General features: G+C 42.0%; 1 protein-coding gene across 1 annotated transcript in view; it reads right to left on the bottom strand.

The window, feature by feature from the left end:
• Positions 1–1,120: 1,120 nt before the first annotated feature.
• The window catches only part of FAM180A (family with sequence similarity 180 member A), a 28,408-nt gene continuing 10,731 nt past the window's right edge, over positions 1,121–18,797 (bottom strand). The window contains exons 2-3 of the mRNA XM_040596896.1: positions 4,988–5,088; positions 1,121–4,020 (exon numbers count right to left, since the gene is read on the bottom strand). Coding sequence (XP_040452830.1) covers positions 3,679–4,020; positions 4,988–5,088 — 443 coding nt within the window. The 3' untranslated portion in view covers positions 1,121–3,678. The remainder of the gene's footprint in view (positions 4,021–4,987; positions 5,089–18,797) is intronic.

Genomic DNA, 18,797 nt, shown 5'->3' on the forward strand with positions numbered 1-18,797 from the left:
GCATACACCGATCTCTGTACTGATCCATTTGCCCACAGTAACCGTACGATTCAGACTCAAACTGAGAATTTGTAGGCTTTCCACTCTAGTCTTCTAGTGGAGAAACATTTCTACAATTCTGCCATTATTAATGCTTTCTGTGGGGCAGAAAGTACTGGAGATTTAGGACTGAATCCCTTGTACGGATTCTGTGCTGTACGACCTGTAGATGGCCATCTGTTTGCCCTGTACCTCATAGGAAGCCACACACCTAGGATCTTCCATGCTCCCAAACCTTGCTCGCCTATCATCTCCTCATACTCTGCTGTCAGACACAAACTGGGCTCCCCAGACTGAACTGCAATGCCTGTGTGACACTGAGCCCTGGAGAACTGGCAAAGGCAGACCTGCAAAGGAGTCCGATATGCAGGGTGAATTCTTCCTGGAATTAGTAATTATCCAAGACTGTGTAATGTTTCTATACCTTGGAACTTCCGTCATGCAGCAGAACCTTGGGACCCTTCAGGCAAATTTAGCAATTGGTTCTGGAATCAAAAATATAGCTAATGTGAAGATTTTGGGTTAGCCAATACAGTCAGAGGATTTATATCTGTTTTGTCAGTTGTTTCAGAGAAACTAAAATAATGTATAAAATACTCAAAAAATTAAAAATGCTTTATTTTAAATCAAAAAAGTCTATGCTTTATTTCACTTTTTTATGATCTGTAAGGTCAAAGGATTGATAAAAGGTGCTATTTAGAGGCAATGGCTCTTTACCCCATGAGAGATGGACTGTCTATAAACATGATTTAGTTTGAAGTGATGAGATGCAAACTGAGAACTGAGCTAGGGAGCAAGAAACCTATGCCTGCATCTTAAGCAATACTGAGAGAGGAAAGCTGCCCTAAGCCCAAAGAGCTGCCCTGAGGCAGATTGCTCATTTCCACTTGAACTCTGGAAAAAGGAGGCACTCATTCCTATTTATTACCTCCTCCTGCCCATCGGAGGGAAGGTCTGTTCCCTATTCTCTCCTGTACTGTTGCTCCCATGAAGAATTTTGCAGGCTGAGGTAACCTATGACTCAAGCTACAAGCTGTTACATAGTAAATCTGCTGCTGAAATCAACACAATACAAAAACAATTAGTTTTATGTAGAATATTTTTATTATTACATTGATCGTCTCAGTTAAATTAACCTGGGCAGTCCGAGCACATTCCCAAGGAATAGATCTTTTTCCTACACTACACACAGTAATGGGAGGAGGGAAACAAACTCAGAAAAACTATCTTCTGCTGAGGAGATAAACGTTTCTATTACCAATTTGTAAGGTACAGTAAGGTATATATGCCATAGGGGATGATCCAATATTCAGAATTATCGGTAAGTATTTTCCATGGGATACTTACGATTAGTAAACTCTGCCTGCTAAACAGTCCTGTTGTGGGGTGAGGAGTGTGACTAGGAGGCATTTCTCTGGATGGTGACTGCTAACAATTAATACTTGCTTTGGTGCTCTCTGGTTATTTTTGCAGATTTGGCATCACTGGCTGTAAGGGATTTATGAATTGCCCGGGTTCCAGACTATTCCAGCAAGTGCTGCTTCAGGGAGCCAAGGAGAGCTGGAAAGGCAAAAGTGCAGTCCATGGCGTTTCCCCTCCATGTGTTTGTGAAGCGTGGCGTAAGAAGAAAACACAAACAGATCATCAGTGTTGATGCTGAAAGCTTAAAGCGCAAGGCTGATTTGTGGGTGCTGAGCTGTGCGTGCACATAGAGGAGACAGAGGTACTTATGGCTCATAGCTTTGTGGCTGAGCTTCTCAGTTTCATTTGCCGTATGCCGGCCAGCCTTTGAAGATGGCCAAGAAACATCTTCAGGTTTAAAAGTGCACCTACACATATGTGCATCTCAATGCAAACATGCATGCTCATGCATACACATACAGAAGCTGCTGGGTGAAACAGGGCTGTCTGTGTCTTTTATAAGCCCTTTGCCCAGCTGCTTATGCCATTGTCAGCCTGCCCCTAAAGCTGCTGTCTTCCCACATTCCCACAGGTGATTGCCAAACCCAGTGCACTCTGACTGCTTGCACTATTTGCTGTTTGCTGCAACAAGGTGATGCTGGATCGATTTTTTCAGATCCAGTCCTTGGGGTATCCCTGTTAAGGGACACTGAAGAGTTCATTCCTTTTGCTCAAGTGATGCAAAAGAAATTAATCACGATTCAGAAACAGGGTTGGAACCCTCAGTTCACTTTTACACCTTCAGGGATTTGTGATTTGGGCCTGTATCCTTAAGATATGATGCAAGTAGAGAGATAGTGTTGGTATGAAAGGTGAAATAAATGTTCAGATGTTTTTCTGTGCTTTGGAAGTAGAAGCACCTCTAATAACAATAGAGAAACAGAGTTCATATAATTTTTTCACAAAAAATAGAGGAAAATGCTTTAGAATAGTTCGGATTTTTCATTGCTAGTCAGCTATCTGACAAGATATATATATCTCCTTTTTATCTCCATCTTCTGTCCGTGATTTTTTTCCAGTTTATAATAATCAGTTGCACTATTTCTACAAACAATTTTTGCTGTAAACAAGTACTGCTTTTCCGCTGCTCCCAAATTCATAATTCCCATGACTGGATTGGTGAATGGCCATTTCTGCTAAGTGGTTGGATGCAATTTTTCCCTGACTGAACAGTTTAGGATTCTTCCATGTACTCAGCACTTAAGTGCACACACATACATGAACACACACGCACACATACACACAAGTGGATATATAGTTTGCTATCAAAAATGAGCCACACCGCTAAATTCAGCACCAGTTATGTTTTAATGCACCTTCCTCCCTTGCCTCAGGGGATTCTGAACTATGGGTTTAGGTGACCTACTAGTTCAAGTGATAGAACCAGGAAAAATGGGTCATCATTAAATTAAACAGGGTCTTTGTCTTGCCTTTGACTTCACTGAGAACAAATCCATGTTCCTGTCAAAAGACAAGGAGCAGAAACACAGTCATGCAAATAATGAAAGAATCATTGCAGACTGTTTGGGAGGGTGGCTCTATGAAGCAGGCAATATGTTCACAGGCATTGTTTGCTGCTGGTGTTCACAATGCCCTTTGTCTTCTGCAGATGTTATTGCCATTAAAAACCGGCTCAGCCAAATGAAGTGAATCAGACAGTGCTTATTTACAAGAATACTTGGAATGAATAATAAGTGGCATAATTTCTGAAGACTGAAAGTTATGGAACCTCTTCTACTTATAGAGGACTTTTGCATTTCTGTATAATATTCTTTTACTGGCCAACCAAAATATGAACTTGTTTCCCCAGCTAGGAAAGCAGCATTCTCCAGCACATACACTTAGGTACGTGAGCACAAGGATAGTATACTTATGTATTGCTTATAGGAAACCCACAAGATGACACAAGGGCATATCTGTCTGGCATGTACACCGGACTCCCTACTTTGCCTGTCACAGAATGTGCCTCCAAGTGAGCACAAAAATTGAATTCCCAAGACAACATTTTTTCCCATATAACATGGAACTATAAAGTGGATTCCACAAGAGGGAGCTAGAAAACAAATAATATTTTTGAAGCAGGCTATTAAACTCTTTATAGAATAAAGTGGTGGACGTGCTGCGTGTCCCTTATCAACCAGAAGAGGTGGCTGAGTTGTCGTTGCATCAAGTCTCCCACTATGATGGCTCTTTGTTGTATGGGAACATCAAGTCGTGCTTCAGCGCTTTGTAAAGATTGACAAAGGATTCAGCCCAAGCGTCTTTCTGGTGCCCCTGGGACTGAGCAGCCCTGTAGGCTGTATAGACCATGGTCAGCACTGTCCTTTCAAAGTCTTCTTTCTTTAGGACCCTTGGGTAGGAAGACAGCCTGCTACTCAGCCTGCGGATCTCTGTGATGCTCTTGGGAATAATCTCATTGCAGATGGTGTCAAACTCAGCAGCCTTCCTCAGTGAAGCAAGCTCCTCATCTTTGATGGAGATCCTCTGACCTTTGTCAATGTCAAGCTCAGCTAAAAGAAACTGGTACAAAATCAGAACACAGAAAGCTATTTATCTTTTCCAAGAGAATCTAGGCAAAGTAAATGTGAATTATCAACATGTCCTTAGGTCTTTATTTTAGGTCAAATGGAGACAAAATTCTCATTGCACTGGCTGGAGTGAGGCAGACCAGAAAGGCTCTATGTGAACTTCGTACTCCTGTATTACCCACCTGGGAAACTTAGAGACAGGCTATGGGGAAAGGAGAGAGGAAAAGGAAAAAGCAGGTAGCCTTGTGTTGTCCAAAACAGGCATGGGTTGCTGCTGGTGCCACATGGGAATTAGAGAGGTACAGGCAGCAGCACAGCTGGGAAAAGCTCTTTACCCTGCCAGGGATAGCAGTAGTGGCCTAGCTCTGTGTGACAGACCACAGCAGTGGCTTCCCAGCCTGTCTCCCCTGTTTGGACATCCAATCCCAGTTTCTCAGGGTGTGGGATAGATAGATTTGACCCGTATACCTTCTTCAGGTGGGCAACTCTCCCTTAGCTGACTGTATGACACTGTTCCAGACTATGCATTATATCTGCAGTCTCCACTGCTGTGAAAGTGGGGACCTGAATCATTTTGAAGTGAAACAGTCATGCCCTTGGGACTACTTTGCAATGACTGATACTTGTGCCTTTAATGATCTGAACAAATAATTTGGGACTGAGACTTAGACCAAAGAATTTAAATGCATTGTGTTGTTAGTACGTAACTCTTCTGGACAAGAGTGAGCTACAACCCACATTTGAGGTACTGCAGGCAACTGCTGCCTGCTTAAGTGTTGAAAGAGCCAAGTTTGTCATATATGTGTCTGTTCCCTGCCTTCTGCTGAGCTATGACATAGCCAGCACTGGTTTTATTGCTGGGATGAGGAAAAGTGACATGAAGGTGGATAACCCCCATATGGACGGTCACCACAGTCTTGGTTAGGGCTTAAGGTACCATCTGCTCCCATATACCGAACCTCATAAAGCAGGACCACATCTTCCAGCGAGTTTTGTAGCACTGGGTTAAGGAAGCCAGCTGAAGACCTCTTGAATCGCTGAGCAGCTGGGAAAAGCATAGCTGGAAAATAATAATGGGAAAAGAGAAATTCCATAGAGTAGCAAACACTGAAAAGAGGAAGCACTTTTCAATAGTAGATTCAACAAAACAACAGCCTGTCGGAAAGATTTACGGTACAGTACAACTGTGTAGCATGGGCTGCTTAGACAATAATCTACTAGGGATGGAGGTTAACTGTTTGTCCTGTATACAGTGGCTAACACAGAGCGGTTTATAACCCAGGCCTAGTCTGAGGTGCAGCCGCGGTGTAAGGAATAATAATGATAACCATAACATCAACATTGCCTGAAATATTTCTTCTTCTTCTCAAAACATGTATTTTCATTTCATGCTCTGCAAGGGGGAATCAACAGCAACCCTCAAGAAAGCCCACTTTATTCAGGCCATTCTCCCACTGTCACACTTCTAAGACTACATTTCTCCTGGTTTCAGCTGTCTAACAGTTGATCTCCTTAGTTGATTGAGACAACTCCTCCAGAGAGTAGGTAATCTCATCTGTCCTGGGCATATATGTCTGGAAGGAGTGACTCACCCTTTGGAGATGTCTGTGCCTATTCACTGAGCCTGTTACGAGCTTAGACAAGACAGCTACGTTCAATGAGGTGAATCAAAATTTGTTATGATGTTAATACTTCACAGTGTTACACCTAGAAACAACAAAGTCTGCTATGATCGGGTATTTATTCACCACTGTGAAATGTAATACAGATATTGTCTCAGGGAAATGAGACAGAAAACATACGTATAGCCCCTGAACTCAGCACCCCAGTGAGGTAGACCATTTGTGGAATCAATGGCCTGTACAGTCCAGAGTATAGAAAACATCTGATGCTACATTACAGACCACCTAAATGCTTTGAGTTGCTAACTAGGTTACTAACCAGGTAACTAAATACTATTAAAAAGTATAAGTTCCTTTCAGAGCAGAGGGGGAAAACTCTGGGTTTTTTTAATGTTAAGTGTGTATGTTTTAGATGTTGATATTTAGGTAACCATAGTTTGGATTTGTTGGATTTTTTCTAACATTCAGTAACAGGAAGGGTTTTTCAAAGCTGTGCTTATGTTCCTCATAAACTTAACTTCTCAACTTTAACTGTTATTTACCAATAGACAAATTTGGAAACCAGTTAAAAAAAAAATGAAGAAAACACCTTTTGAGTGGTATTATGATCCCTCCTCCAAAATTTGAAGTTCTGCAATTGAGTAACATTTAATGGAACATACAGCTTACTTTGAATTTCTGAAAAGTTTAATCCCACCCTCTCTGTACCAGATTTTTTTCCATTAAATATTTTTACTAGATCAATTTTGTCTTGTTTTGCCAAAGTTCTTGTGATGGATTTTGCATGCTGCCTGTAGAAAACCTGAATGTCATTTAAAGCTCTCTCTGCTGGGCATGCAATGAAAGTTGGAGCCACTGTAATTATTTTATGGAAAAGTTGTCCCTGCTCCCTGACTATATGGTTCCTCAGACAATTTGCCTCTTTGAGTACCCAAGCAGATCACAAATATGCAGTTGCTTCTAGACTCTGAAGTCTAAATGCAGTCCTGTTTCCTGGGCCATTGCCAGCTGTTGACTTTGTTAAAGTTTGACTTGTTAATGATATTTAAGTTCTAGTAATGCAAGGAGAAAGAAACCAGACCCTCAGAGATTGTGTTAATTACGACCTTTACTATCTAGCACAAGGAAAATTAATTGGGATAATACTAGGTATGAAGTAATTCATGCCTGACCCAGCAACGTGTGTTTTGGCCTTGAATTAGCTAGGGAATATACAATAGGTAAAACAGTTTGTTAAATTGCAATAAACATACTGCAGCTGGATACTACTAACTGTAAATGTATCCTGCAGGAATGGGCTTCAGGCATTTCGGTAAGACACCTGCAGAGCTTCCTATTGGATCCATGTGAGTTTAGATTAAAACTTGTTTAAATAATAGAATAGTACCTGCAGGATATGTGACTAAAAGCCTGAGGGAATGAATGCACCAAGTAAAAGAACACAGATGTTGAAAAGGACTTGGTTTCTGCAGTAGCCTTTCTGCAGTGTGATGCCTTTACCGCCCAAGCATTTTGTCTGGCCCAGCTGAGGAGGTGATGAATTTGGGAAAAGTCACATGCTGCCTTCAGATTCTGCTCTGTGGGAGTGTTTGCCTAGCTGACCACTGGCAACTGGGGCTATACTCATTTTCTGTTGTTGCTCCATCACTGATGTTCACCTCTCTCACTCAGAGCTTTGCTGAGATACACTGGAGATAATCCATTTCTTGCTCTGGGCAATTTGAGAATGCAATTGAGTGCATATGTTGAAACTTCAAGCACTAATTGCTGAGTAATTAAAACTTTTATTACCAAGCAATTAAAACTGTAATTACTAAGCAGCTGGCAGAAATCCAGTCCATAATGATGACAATTCATTTTTATCTTTTAGATGCCCTTTCAGTGGAAAAAGCCTCAGAGTACAGAATACCTCTACATATGCAGATGGTTTACATCTGAAATATTCTCTGAGCCATGGAAAAATGTTGCATCTTGATTCAGTGCTGTCATGCTCACTGTCATCACACCGATTGCTTTTAGCTTTCAGGCCAAATGCAGGTTCCCACCATGGAGCTGAACTAGGAGTTATCAGAACCAGCCCATCATCAATCACCCAGAAAAGCCTCAATGAAGGACTTGCACAAAAATGAATGCCATATTATCAATTTAGTATTGACCTACTTGCTGAATCACAGGTAACACCTCAGAAAGCAGCTCGGTTTTTCTACCCAGCTGTTCCCAGTGTAACGTGGATTAGGTTAGGAGATTCAAAGGTGCAAGAGCCTGAACTGCTATACTGTGAAAAAGGACTTTGTATGCGTGTCAGAAGCTTGCCATCCTCTGTAGGGACCAGGCTAGCTCTGACTCCTTGATCTCACTATCTTGTTCCCAAAACACATCAAACTTTGTTACAGTTCTTAGAGACTCTACTCAGGAACTGTTTTGTATTTGTCATGGTGATCAGATTTTCCTGATCCACATTTTATTTCAGTCCTTCCCTTTCTCTTCCTGCACAGTAGTCAAATCCTTCCACCATCACTCCCTCCACAGTCCTTTCCATAAATTCGCCAGTTCCTCCAAAACTGTGTGAGCATTTAGAGCAAGCACTCTCTGATTTTCATTACCCTGACTTAATACGCATGTAAGTTAAGCACAAAAGCTAAGACAGAGGAATACTTGCAGCCAGTTTCTGCATTTAGTAATTGCAAATTCCACTTGAAACTTTTGTGCTGACATGACTTCTTCCTGCATTTACTTCCATCTCTGACATGAATTAGCCGGGCAGTATCAAATATAGCAGAGGAGTGTTACTGTGACTTTCCATCTCTTTACTATTTACTTCCCCAACGGGTTTCCCTGAAAAGCTGTGAAGCAATTATATCATAGAAAGATGCATCCAATGTGTGTCATTTATATGTTGATGTTGCAGCCAATGGTTTCAATAGCAGTACCCATGAATGTCCAAAAGGCAGAGATCCCTGATCAGTACTGACAGAGACAGCTCAACCCAGTGATCTCTGAAGTCATTTATTGATTTACTGTTTTTACTTCTCATACAAATGTGTCAAGACATCTCCAATGGAGATGTGGGTGTTTCTGTCCTAGGGACTGAGCAGTCACATAACAAAAAGCTTATGATCCACAGAGGTAGGAAAAACAAGGTTATTGTTATCCTTACTGAAAACATTTTCTATTATATATCTGTGTACTACCAGGCTCATCCTCGTCCAAATTCCTTCTTCAGGCAGGCTTTGGGAGTGCTCCCTGATCTGACCTCCATCGTTGCCCGCTGAAGCCTCAGGGCTAGAGGTGGCTGGGAGCACTGTGCCCGAGTGCAGCCGCCCGCTCCCAGCCCACCTGCCGACCCTGAACGGCCTCATCCTGTGCCCTGGAGTGCACCACTGCTTGTGCCTGGAGATGGTGGGCAGCCAGCAAGTCTAGTCCTAAGGGTGGCTACAAATGCCTGTCAAAACGTGGTACGGGAGTCCCTGTCTTCTGCACTGCTCACTGCAGGAGCCTGTCCAGTCTCCTATGGCTCTGTTAACTCAACTTGACTTCTCCTTCAGGACTAGCTGGATTTTTAAACAAAAGCTGGAGATATTGGCCTGCTTCTCACAATTCAACTCATGACAGCTTAGAAATTTTACAGTTTAAACATAATGTCAGATCTGAGGCTGACAAGAGCTTATTTTATAGATGTTTTTATCTTTCTTAAGAACTGTACCAGAATTTTCTGGACCTCGTTAGCCACATGAAAAACATTTGTGATCCTCTTCCAGATTTTCTGTGCAGTTTCACTGGTGAGGGTACAGATGTCTAGTTTTTCTTTCCAGTTCACATTCCTGCTTCTGATTTCCCACTTGCTACCTTTGATGTGTTTGCTCAATAAGTATGGAGCATAGCTGCAGGAGTGCTCCATTATTTGTGCATCATCAATACCCTTTTCTTCTTCTGTAGAAAGGCATGAAGGCAAGAGCAGGAATCAGGCCCTGTGCAGATCATTGCTCCAAAGCACGTACATCTCCCTGGTGCTCCAGGACATGAACACAGTTTAATTGGGTCATGACTCAGTAAGAATTATTTTGATTGACTTCAGGAGCATGGAAAAGGGCTATCTCATTGCTTCAGTGGGACTCCTTTCATGAAGGACAGGAGAAGGAAAGGAAAAAGTACTTGTGGGCCAAAACTCCTGACTCCCTGCAAGCAAAGCAAAGGAGTCACCTGTTGGTGTAGGGAAAATCAGTGGCCCAGCTGGATTTGTCCTGTAATCCAAACTCAGCCAGCAGGCTGCCAGTTGTGTTCTCATCTCTTAGGTTTCTCGGGCCTGACTCTAAAGAAACTCATTAAAATAATTTCTTTGGGCATCACTGTCTTCCTGGGACCAGCCCCCTATTTCTGGGAACACAAGGCAGGGAGCAGTTACACAAGCAGCAGCAGTTCCTGCTCAGTGATGGACCTAAAAAGGAAAAGTGATCTCTGAAACTCCTTTATGTGTTTGCCAGCAGTCGTAACAGGGATTAATAGGGCTCTGCAAAGTCATATCCACTCAGATCACCACAACTGTCTTTTTACTGCAAGCTCACAACCACCCCTTAATAGTGAGAAACTTCTACAAGCTCAGCAGCACATCCAGCTTGATCTCTCATAGCAAAAGTTTCCCTTTCCTGCTCAAAGCTTTTGAAGTCGAGACTCCTAAGCCTCAACAGAAAGAAGTTAACGCATCCTAGGTTATAACGACAGCAATTTCTTCTTATTTGGCTTTATTTTATCGGTAGGCAATAAAATGATTTACTGCTGGATGAACCTATTTTGATGCAGAGGCTGCTGGGAAGTTCCTAAAAGTCATTATTGATGTTGTTCTTTGGGCAAATGCCTGAAGAAATGCTCACAAGCAGATTTTCTTTAACAGTGTATGGGAAGCACTGGTTTGAACTCAATCTCTACATTTCTCCTTGAACATGTACTTGCAGAAGAGAAGAGTATGTGAGTGTCATAGTTGACATACCCTTGACAAAGGCTTTTTGTTTCATGTTCTTCTTTGATCACCTTACTTATGAGGGTTTACTATCAGACGAGAAGTATATTTTATACATATTTATTTCTGTCAGATGACTCTTTGGTGGGTCCTTATGCTGAGTTACTCCATTGCTAGAGTAACAATTCACTGTCCCCAATTTACTGCCTCAGGCTGTATGAAATACCTGTCCTTACCATGCTGCAGTCAAAGTCACTAAATATTTTTCTGCCCTGAGCAACTACCTGCTTTGTGCTTGCAGCAGATCTTGATACCAGAAGCATTGCTTCCCCCAGGGTGAAGTCATGTTGACCTATAAGAGGCATGGTGGGCAGTGAAAGTAGTAATGTAAATCACAAAAAGCGCAGTCATAGTGAGTGGTGATCAGGCTTCATGCATAGTAATCCCATCCTCATTTACTTCTTGTGCTGCACTTGCCTCATCGCCAGAAGGACACACGTTCACCATCTGCAAGGTGCTTGTCCTTCCCTGGGCCTGCAGTTGCTGCCAGGGCAGAACCTGGGCTGTGGCTGGCCCTGCCCTGGGGCATGCTCAGGCATAACTCCTCCATGTTTCCTGACCTTTGGCTTTTCTGTGTCAAAACTGCTATATTGGAAATGATTGAACACTTTGCCCTGGCATAGGAGAAATGGAAAGAGCGGGAAGCTGGAGGAAGAATAAGAAGAATAAATAAGGGAAACACTCACAAAAGCCTGGAAAACAGAAGGATAAAAAAAAACCCACTGCAGTGCTATAGGCTAGCTTCGGAAACCTGTATCTGGAATTGCAGATACTCTCATAAGCAGCTCCCATGACAACAAGTGCAATGCAAAGGCTAGTGCATTCCAACTTTAATACATTTAAATCTCCATTATTGGGAGATTAAATCCCAATGCCCCTTAGGAGAACACAGCAGCAAGAGGGAGAAGACATTTTAATTACAAACCAACATGAACCAGCACATTTTTAAAAGCAGCTACCAAGAGAGTTTGCCTCTTCTTACTTCCAGCTCCTTATCCTAGCTATCTTAGCTCCCAAGACTAAAATTAATAGTGGCAATGGTCTCTTTTTATTCCTGCCTGTTGGCAAAAAGTGAGAATAGGCATGTTTCTTCTTTAGTTATAAAAAGAATGGTTACAAGAGAAAAGCTCAAACTTGAAAGTATAAGTTTTTTCAGTAAGGATGGAGGAAGTACATGTCCCTACAAAAGTTGGCAACAGGCAACACTGTTCTTAAGAGGAAAAAAAATATCAGTTTAAAACTCTTAGAATTAATAGCAGATTGTATCAAATTCCTTAGTTTATCACATAATCATTTTTTTTTCAAAGTGGCTTCTTACTAATTTATCTCGTTTTTAAAAAACACACATATTCTCAGTTCTATAAAACAGAACCCACTCCAGCCTACACTTCTGCACCTCATAAATGTCCTGAGATATGTTAGATGAGATTAAGCTGCAACAGAGTTTCTATATAAAAACTAGAGTGGAAATAGCCTTTCTAGCTACTTGGCATGAGTAAGAAAAGTAAAGGTGTATTAGAAAAAAAATCCACCATTTATATTTACAGAAATACGTATTGCTAGAGAAGGAAATGGTGCATCTGAGCCTGTGTTTGTGAGAGGTGGAGGGCATTTTTTTCTTTTGTGATTTAAGTAAAATGGTTTTAAAGCTATGACTAACATCAGCCAACTAAAATGGTCTGAGAATTTATTCCCTCAGATGGAATTTCCATTATGCAGCATTTTCACCTGTTTGCAGCCTGGAGCAATGTATGCTGTGTTATTTATTCTTCTCTTGGTCATAAGGAGCAGATCCTACCTGGTAATGTTTACGCTCACAAAAAAAGATGCAGTCAGCCAAAAGAAGCCTTTGATGTGCTGGTGTAAAGTTGCCATGGCATGGAGAGAAAAAATGCACACAGAGAAACTGAAGGAAAGAAGTGAAATATACTGTTATCCTTCAGTTTACTGCTATATTACCAGGAACCGGGGATAGGCTATGGTGAACACTATATGAGTGAAGGGCTGGAATAAAGAAAGGAAATATCAACCCCGTTCCACAGGTTTAACACAGAGGCAATAAGTAATTTTGGTAACATAAGAAATTTCAGGCCGCATTGGGAAATGAAAGAGTGCTTTACATCTCTGTCTTCATTGCAGGGTCACCTTTGCTTCCATATTTGTGTTGCTCACAACAGCCCTTATGCCAAGGCACAAAGCAATCTTAATTAAACCCTTTTGAAAATGTTCCTTACAAATGAACAAGTGAAGGGATATAATGACAATCCAGTCTACTTCCATTTCTCCCAGGAAGGAACAGAGAATGAGGGAGTGAGGGAAGGAAGAAATACAGACACGTGTTGGCATTCCGGTGCTGCGCTGTGGGGAAAGACCCTGGGAGCAAAGTGAAGTGGATGACTCTCACATTGAAAAATGGAGTGAGAGCAAAAGAAATAAGGTGTGCTTCGCAGGAAAAGATAGAGCTGCAGCAGCTCCAAGAGGTCTGTGTCTTACGCTATTGCTGCTCAAAACCAGCTCGCTCTCTCCAGTTCTTTGCCCTTTTTATATTAGCAACATAGAGCCCAAAGGGGTGGGCTTGAGCCCTGCACCACCTCCCAGATACATATTTACACAGAGCTGACAAACTACGCATAGAGGAGAGATGTCTAGTAGTTAAGAATGTTTTTTTTTAATTGTGTTGTACTTTCTTTTTCAGCCAGGCTTCCCTGGTTTCTTGGCAGGCAGAGGTGGCTGAGTATCTGGGGGTTTGCTGAGGCTGACCTAATTGCAGCTGCAGCTGCAAGGGGCAGTCCAGCACACCTGCCCCCTGTGGGGCTTTCCTCTCCTTCCCTTTGTGCCAACACCACTTTGTGTGGTCACACAGCGAGCCAAGCCAGGGATCGATCGCGTCATGAATGGAAGGAAAAGCAAACCAAAAAGAATGATAGATTTTAGCTGTCTCACTCTCTATCACAGCTGCTACACCAGCAGCACCCCTTACATGTGAGAAACTCCCAGTGCAAGTGTGGTCCAGCTGCTCTTAAGACATTTGGTGATGATTCCAGTTTTCAGATGACATAAGGATGGACATCAGCCCTGGTTAAGGAAAAGCAGAAGCCCATCCTCATGCCTACACACCCTTGATCTAGCCACCAAGCTCATGATCTCCTTTCTGTGGATGGCCACCTCAACTAGTGTAGTCTTTGATCCCGCTAGAGGTGAAGATCAGCTGTGGGACCACCAGATGCCAAACACTTCTTTACACTCTATGCTTACATTACCCTGAACTTTTAACAGAGTATATTCAACTGGCACAAAGAATATCTAAAATTTATTCCAAGACTGGATGGTAAGAAAAGAATCAAAGGTCCAGTTTGAACCACAGACCTAGCAGGGAGCAGTATGAATTTTATTTCATAACCATGAATGACAGCTCAGATTCTTCAGTCCAAGTAATAACTGTTGTCATTGACTAGTTCCATAAAATGTCTATTCAGAGAGTAGAAACAATACCATGTACTTTATCTAAATGACCAACACTATGTAGGTTTAGGAGATCTCTTTGAAATTGTCTTGCCTTTTTATTTGGGACAATGGCAATGGCCCACTACAGGCTAATGAAAGAATTAGCAGATTTCCATCTCATGATGTCTTCCACTTTGAACTATATGCCTTTTCAGAAAAAATGTGTTAACGAAACACAATACATTGGATCTGTTGCAAGGGACACTACATGAAATGCTGTTCAGGTGGCCAAATTGAAAAAATACATAGGCATTCTGACTTTAAAATCTATGGCCATATGATCTGCAGATTTCTTGTTATTGCTAATTGAATTGTCCTGTGCTGAATTATCCTATGGGAACTGTCCCCCTGATGTCATGGAGCTGTTAGCTGAGGTGAAGAAAGAAGAAATTATGAGGACCCTGGAATTATTCACTTAAACCATCTGTGAATAGTTTAAACTGACAAGTAAATTCACGTGTTTGATGGTGGATCTAGGAACTGTTATTGAACTGATAGCAAACTATTTATTATTTTATTCGTGTATGAACTAATCACCCACATATAGTAGCACACATGCAAAAAAATAAGCTATTCCTCAAATTCACTAAGTATCAATACTGCAGCTCAAAACCGAGGAGAAATAAACAGTATATTGACCATTTCTTCTCCTTCACATTAGAAAGAACCATAATTGTCTTCCCTTTTCTTTCAAATCCCCATCCAAGTTGAAATAATTTTTTAGGAGGAGAATTTATAAATTCCAGTTTTTTGCTTCCTCTGCTCTGGGATTTCACTTGCTCTTCAAAAACAGGGAAACCCCAGCTGCCTTTCCAGCTGTTCATTGAGCTCCAAATGTCAGTGCACCTGCTGCTGGTTTTCTTAATGACAAGAATATGTGCTGGGTGGAGAAAGTGTCAAAATCAGCCTTGCCCAATAAACAAAAAGCAGGGGTACCCTGGGTCCTTTTTGTGAGGAAATGAGTTGTTTCTGGAGACAATGCCTTTTCAAAACACTGTGTGTTTTCCAGTAGTGATGATAAAGACAAGAAGCCTGAGAAAGTAACTCAGAACTGAAGATGGATTCAGGTATCTTTCTGAACTGAACTGGTACAGCTGTTTTGCCACCTGAGTGGAACATGAAGGGTGAAAGCTGTGCTGTAGCCCTGTGTACAAGGCAGGGGAGCCACATGTCTCTCCTGGAGCAGTGAGTGAGGGTCAGTGTGAGAAGTTGTCTATTCTGTCAAGTTCACACCTGCATGAATGCCTGGGCTCTGATATGTTCATTTCTGCATCTGCATGAAAATAAAATTAAAAATTATTGCAACTCAAATATAATCATCCACAAAATCTAATCAGTGGATTTCAATGTGTGCAGACACAATGGTGGCCCAAGACAGTCTTTGTGATATTGCTAGAAACATAGCAAAGAAATCTGAAGGATGAACGCAAAATGGATTATTGATATAGCTGCCTTCCCCACTGCACATACATGCATATGGGATTTCTATTTTGCAAAGCTGTCATTTTTCCACTGTTCCTTGTTATTTCATACTCCCAAAATCTGACTATTCCTAGATCTTTCAGGTTTCACAATCTGCTGAAATAAAACTGAAACTGTTCTATAACTGGATTCACCATTAAATACAGAAATCTCTGCCAGAACTTTGAATATTGCAAATTGCTAAAGGCAGCTGGACACTGTGGGTGAGGTCCAGATGACCTCAGCTGGCACCACCAGCCCCGTGATGTTGCTCTGTGGGCAGCCAGGTCAGAGAGAGCCCTGTGCTGTGAAAGACATGCTTGGGATCAGAGGGAAGAGAAGAAGGTTAGATTCAGGCTTGCAGAAATCTTAAAGCCCACAAAATGACCCCAATATCTTGTTTTCTGAGGAGTGGAACCTGGAAGGCACCAAATGCTGACAGTTGCACCTGAAATTGATGGAAACTCAGCATCAACATCAAAACTAAACATCTGCTGCTGCTGCAGTTCCTGCCCCTGCGGATGCCGTCTCTCACTCTTCAACCCAAGAGGACCCTGCAATTTGATTCAGTGATATTCTTTCTTACCATACATTCTCTTCTCCTGGAGTCTTTTGGGCTGAAATTGTGAAATAGATTTTGGCTTACAGGAAAATAGTCTAAGTAAATGTTTCAGGAAAATAAATGTTAATGACCTCATGTCCTAAATTTAGGAAGAATAAATTTGGAGAAAGGGAGGAAGACTTGATTTCCAGTGACAACCTCTAGCATGTTGCTGACTGAAACCAGCTGGGAGTTTATTCTTTGATTTAACTCCTTTGTGCATGGGGACTGGTAAAGAAGACATTATTACTGTGGAGAAGCACTTTAGATAATCTGCTGTGAAGCATTCTAAATTTCAATCTGTTTTTTCCTGGATTGGGCTTTCTTCTTGCTAATTCAAACACTCTCAAGCTTGCATAATGACACCTGCTTACTTTTTGCCAGCATGTATTCACTCTGTGGGTTGTCATTATAGGCTGCTAATGAAAAATCTGTTGGTCAATCTGATATCTGTTGTCTTGTGCCTAGAGAAGCATTCCTTGCAAAGGTAGACTTCATCATATGATAATTCTGCATGACAGTTCTTCCTCAGCTTAGTACTGATGATGTCCCAGATAACTTACAGAGATTGTATAGATCTATAGATCTAAGAGAACTTATAGAGATCATCCGGCTATGAACATGTGATTGATAATCATCTCATATGACTTCCTTTTGTCATATTAGGGATATTTCATTACCGGGTTTTGCCCTATAGATAAGAGATAATCATTGTCTGGGATACTGGAGCACACTAATACAACAATCTAACCATTTGGAGGGGTAGATTGACCTTTAGTATGGCCACAAACTAAGGCAGGGACTACTTGTCCCCCTATTTTTACTTCTAAGTGTAATCTTAATTACACTCAGTAATCTTTAAGTTCCGTTTTGACCTCTGAGTAATGTGCAGATATTAAGGATGGAGCAGAATGCAAACCAGCTTGTCATGGCTGAACTCCTTGGACACACTGGATTAGTAGCTGTCACCCATTGCATTTTGTTACAGTGAGAGGCTGGTGTGAGCACTCTGGTTTGTTGTGAAGGGGACACTCAGAAGCTGATTAATACCTTTGTTTAAATAATGTATGTGCTACTTTGTCAACAAAAGCACACATACGGAAACGCACTGCGTTTTGAAGGCGGACAAATACACCACCATATGTTCAAGTAGCTGTTCCCAGCTGAACTGCAGTGAGAACTAGCACGCTTTTCCACTTCAGTGGGCAGATGTTCAGGGAGTGCTGAGGTCCAGCATTGGGTTCAGCAGCATTCATACACAGAGGCATCAGCGGAGATACAATTGCTTCCTTGACAGTTTATGTCTTGTTTGGCAGCATGAACTCAACCAGGAGTGAAAAGCTCCTGGGGAACATCATAGATGGGTCTGAAAATCCAGCTAGACATGATGCACACTTCCATCTTTGATCATGTAAATAGAAAGGAGGGAGGGGTATAGAGTATATAAGACATATGATGAGTTGGTTGTATTTACCTCAGTGACAATTTTGTGCAAGTAAAAATTGAGCTCTTTGCCTTGACTGTGATATTTTACTTAAGAGCCCCCATCTTTTCCTTTGGGGATATACTGCACATGTTGTTCAGCACTGAAGTTCACCTCAGCTGGACCATGCTGGCCACGAGCAGCGTGCGCAGAGATTAGGGCTGGTGTAACTGGATCCATGCTGAATTGATGGTCTGTGGCACACACAGTTAGTCATTCGGGGTTTGAAGGGCATCCAGAAATTCCCAGTAAATGTCCAACAGCCTGCTTTCTAAATACAATTTCTGGCTAGAAAAGGAGTGTCTTTCTAGGGAAATCGAATTCCTTATAGTATCTCTAACACTTAACTGTTTACCAGGCAGACTCTTTAAAGACAGACTTCATCAGCTGGAGCCCACAGCATTTCCCTGCTGTGATCATGAGAAATATCGCACCATGGCAAGACAAGCCCCTGGTCTGCAATAGTCACCTTGTGACTGTCTCATCTTTCTCGGTCCCATTGCTAAACATCCAAATTCCCCTCTCAGCTCTCTGTGTTCCTGGAGGATTCCCTTCATCCACTGCATGCAGCGTTACTCTGACCTCAGCCAAGTAGCTGCTGTCTTCCCTCTGTGCAGCAGGGCTGGTTTTAGGGAGAGGTGGGCACAGTGAGAGGCAAAGACCTGGTACAGAAAGGCAGGAAGGTTAGATAAGGCAGCTAAAAATCCCAAGCCTGGGCCAGAAAGCAGATTTTGGCTGTTCTTGATGGTTGACAGAGGACACCTGGTAACTGTAGTCCATTCATCAAAACTGGGATCCTCTGAGCTGAGCTAGGATGCCTTGCTGCCTGTTTATTTCACCCTGGCTTCTCCTAGGCACTCTGTGTGGAATCAGGGCCAGGTCATCCTTGTCCTTCTGCTGGAGAGCCCAACACAGCAGTCACACCCTGTCCCTTGCCACTTGAGCCTAATTGGGCCTGATTGTATCTGACTTTTGTCAATTGTACATAATTCCTGTTATGGGATACCCCAGTGTGGAAAAAATCTTTGGGTACTTTTCTGTCCTTGAATCTTTGTGAGGACCCAGCTGAGCTTTAGATTTGCTA

The sequence above is a fragment of the Falco naumanni genome, chromosome 5 (genome assembly GCF_017639655.2).
Source record: "Falco naumanni isolate bFalNau1 chromosome 5, bFalNau1.pat, whole genome shotgun sequence".
In the NCBI taxonomy this organism is placed as follows: domain Eukaryota; kingdom Metazoa; phylum Chordata; class Aves; order Falconiformes; family Falconidae; genus Falco; species Falco naumanni.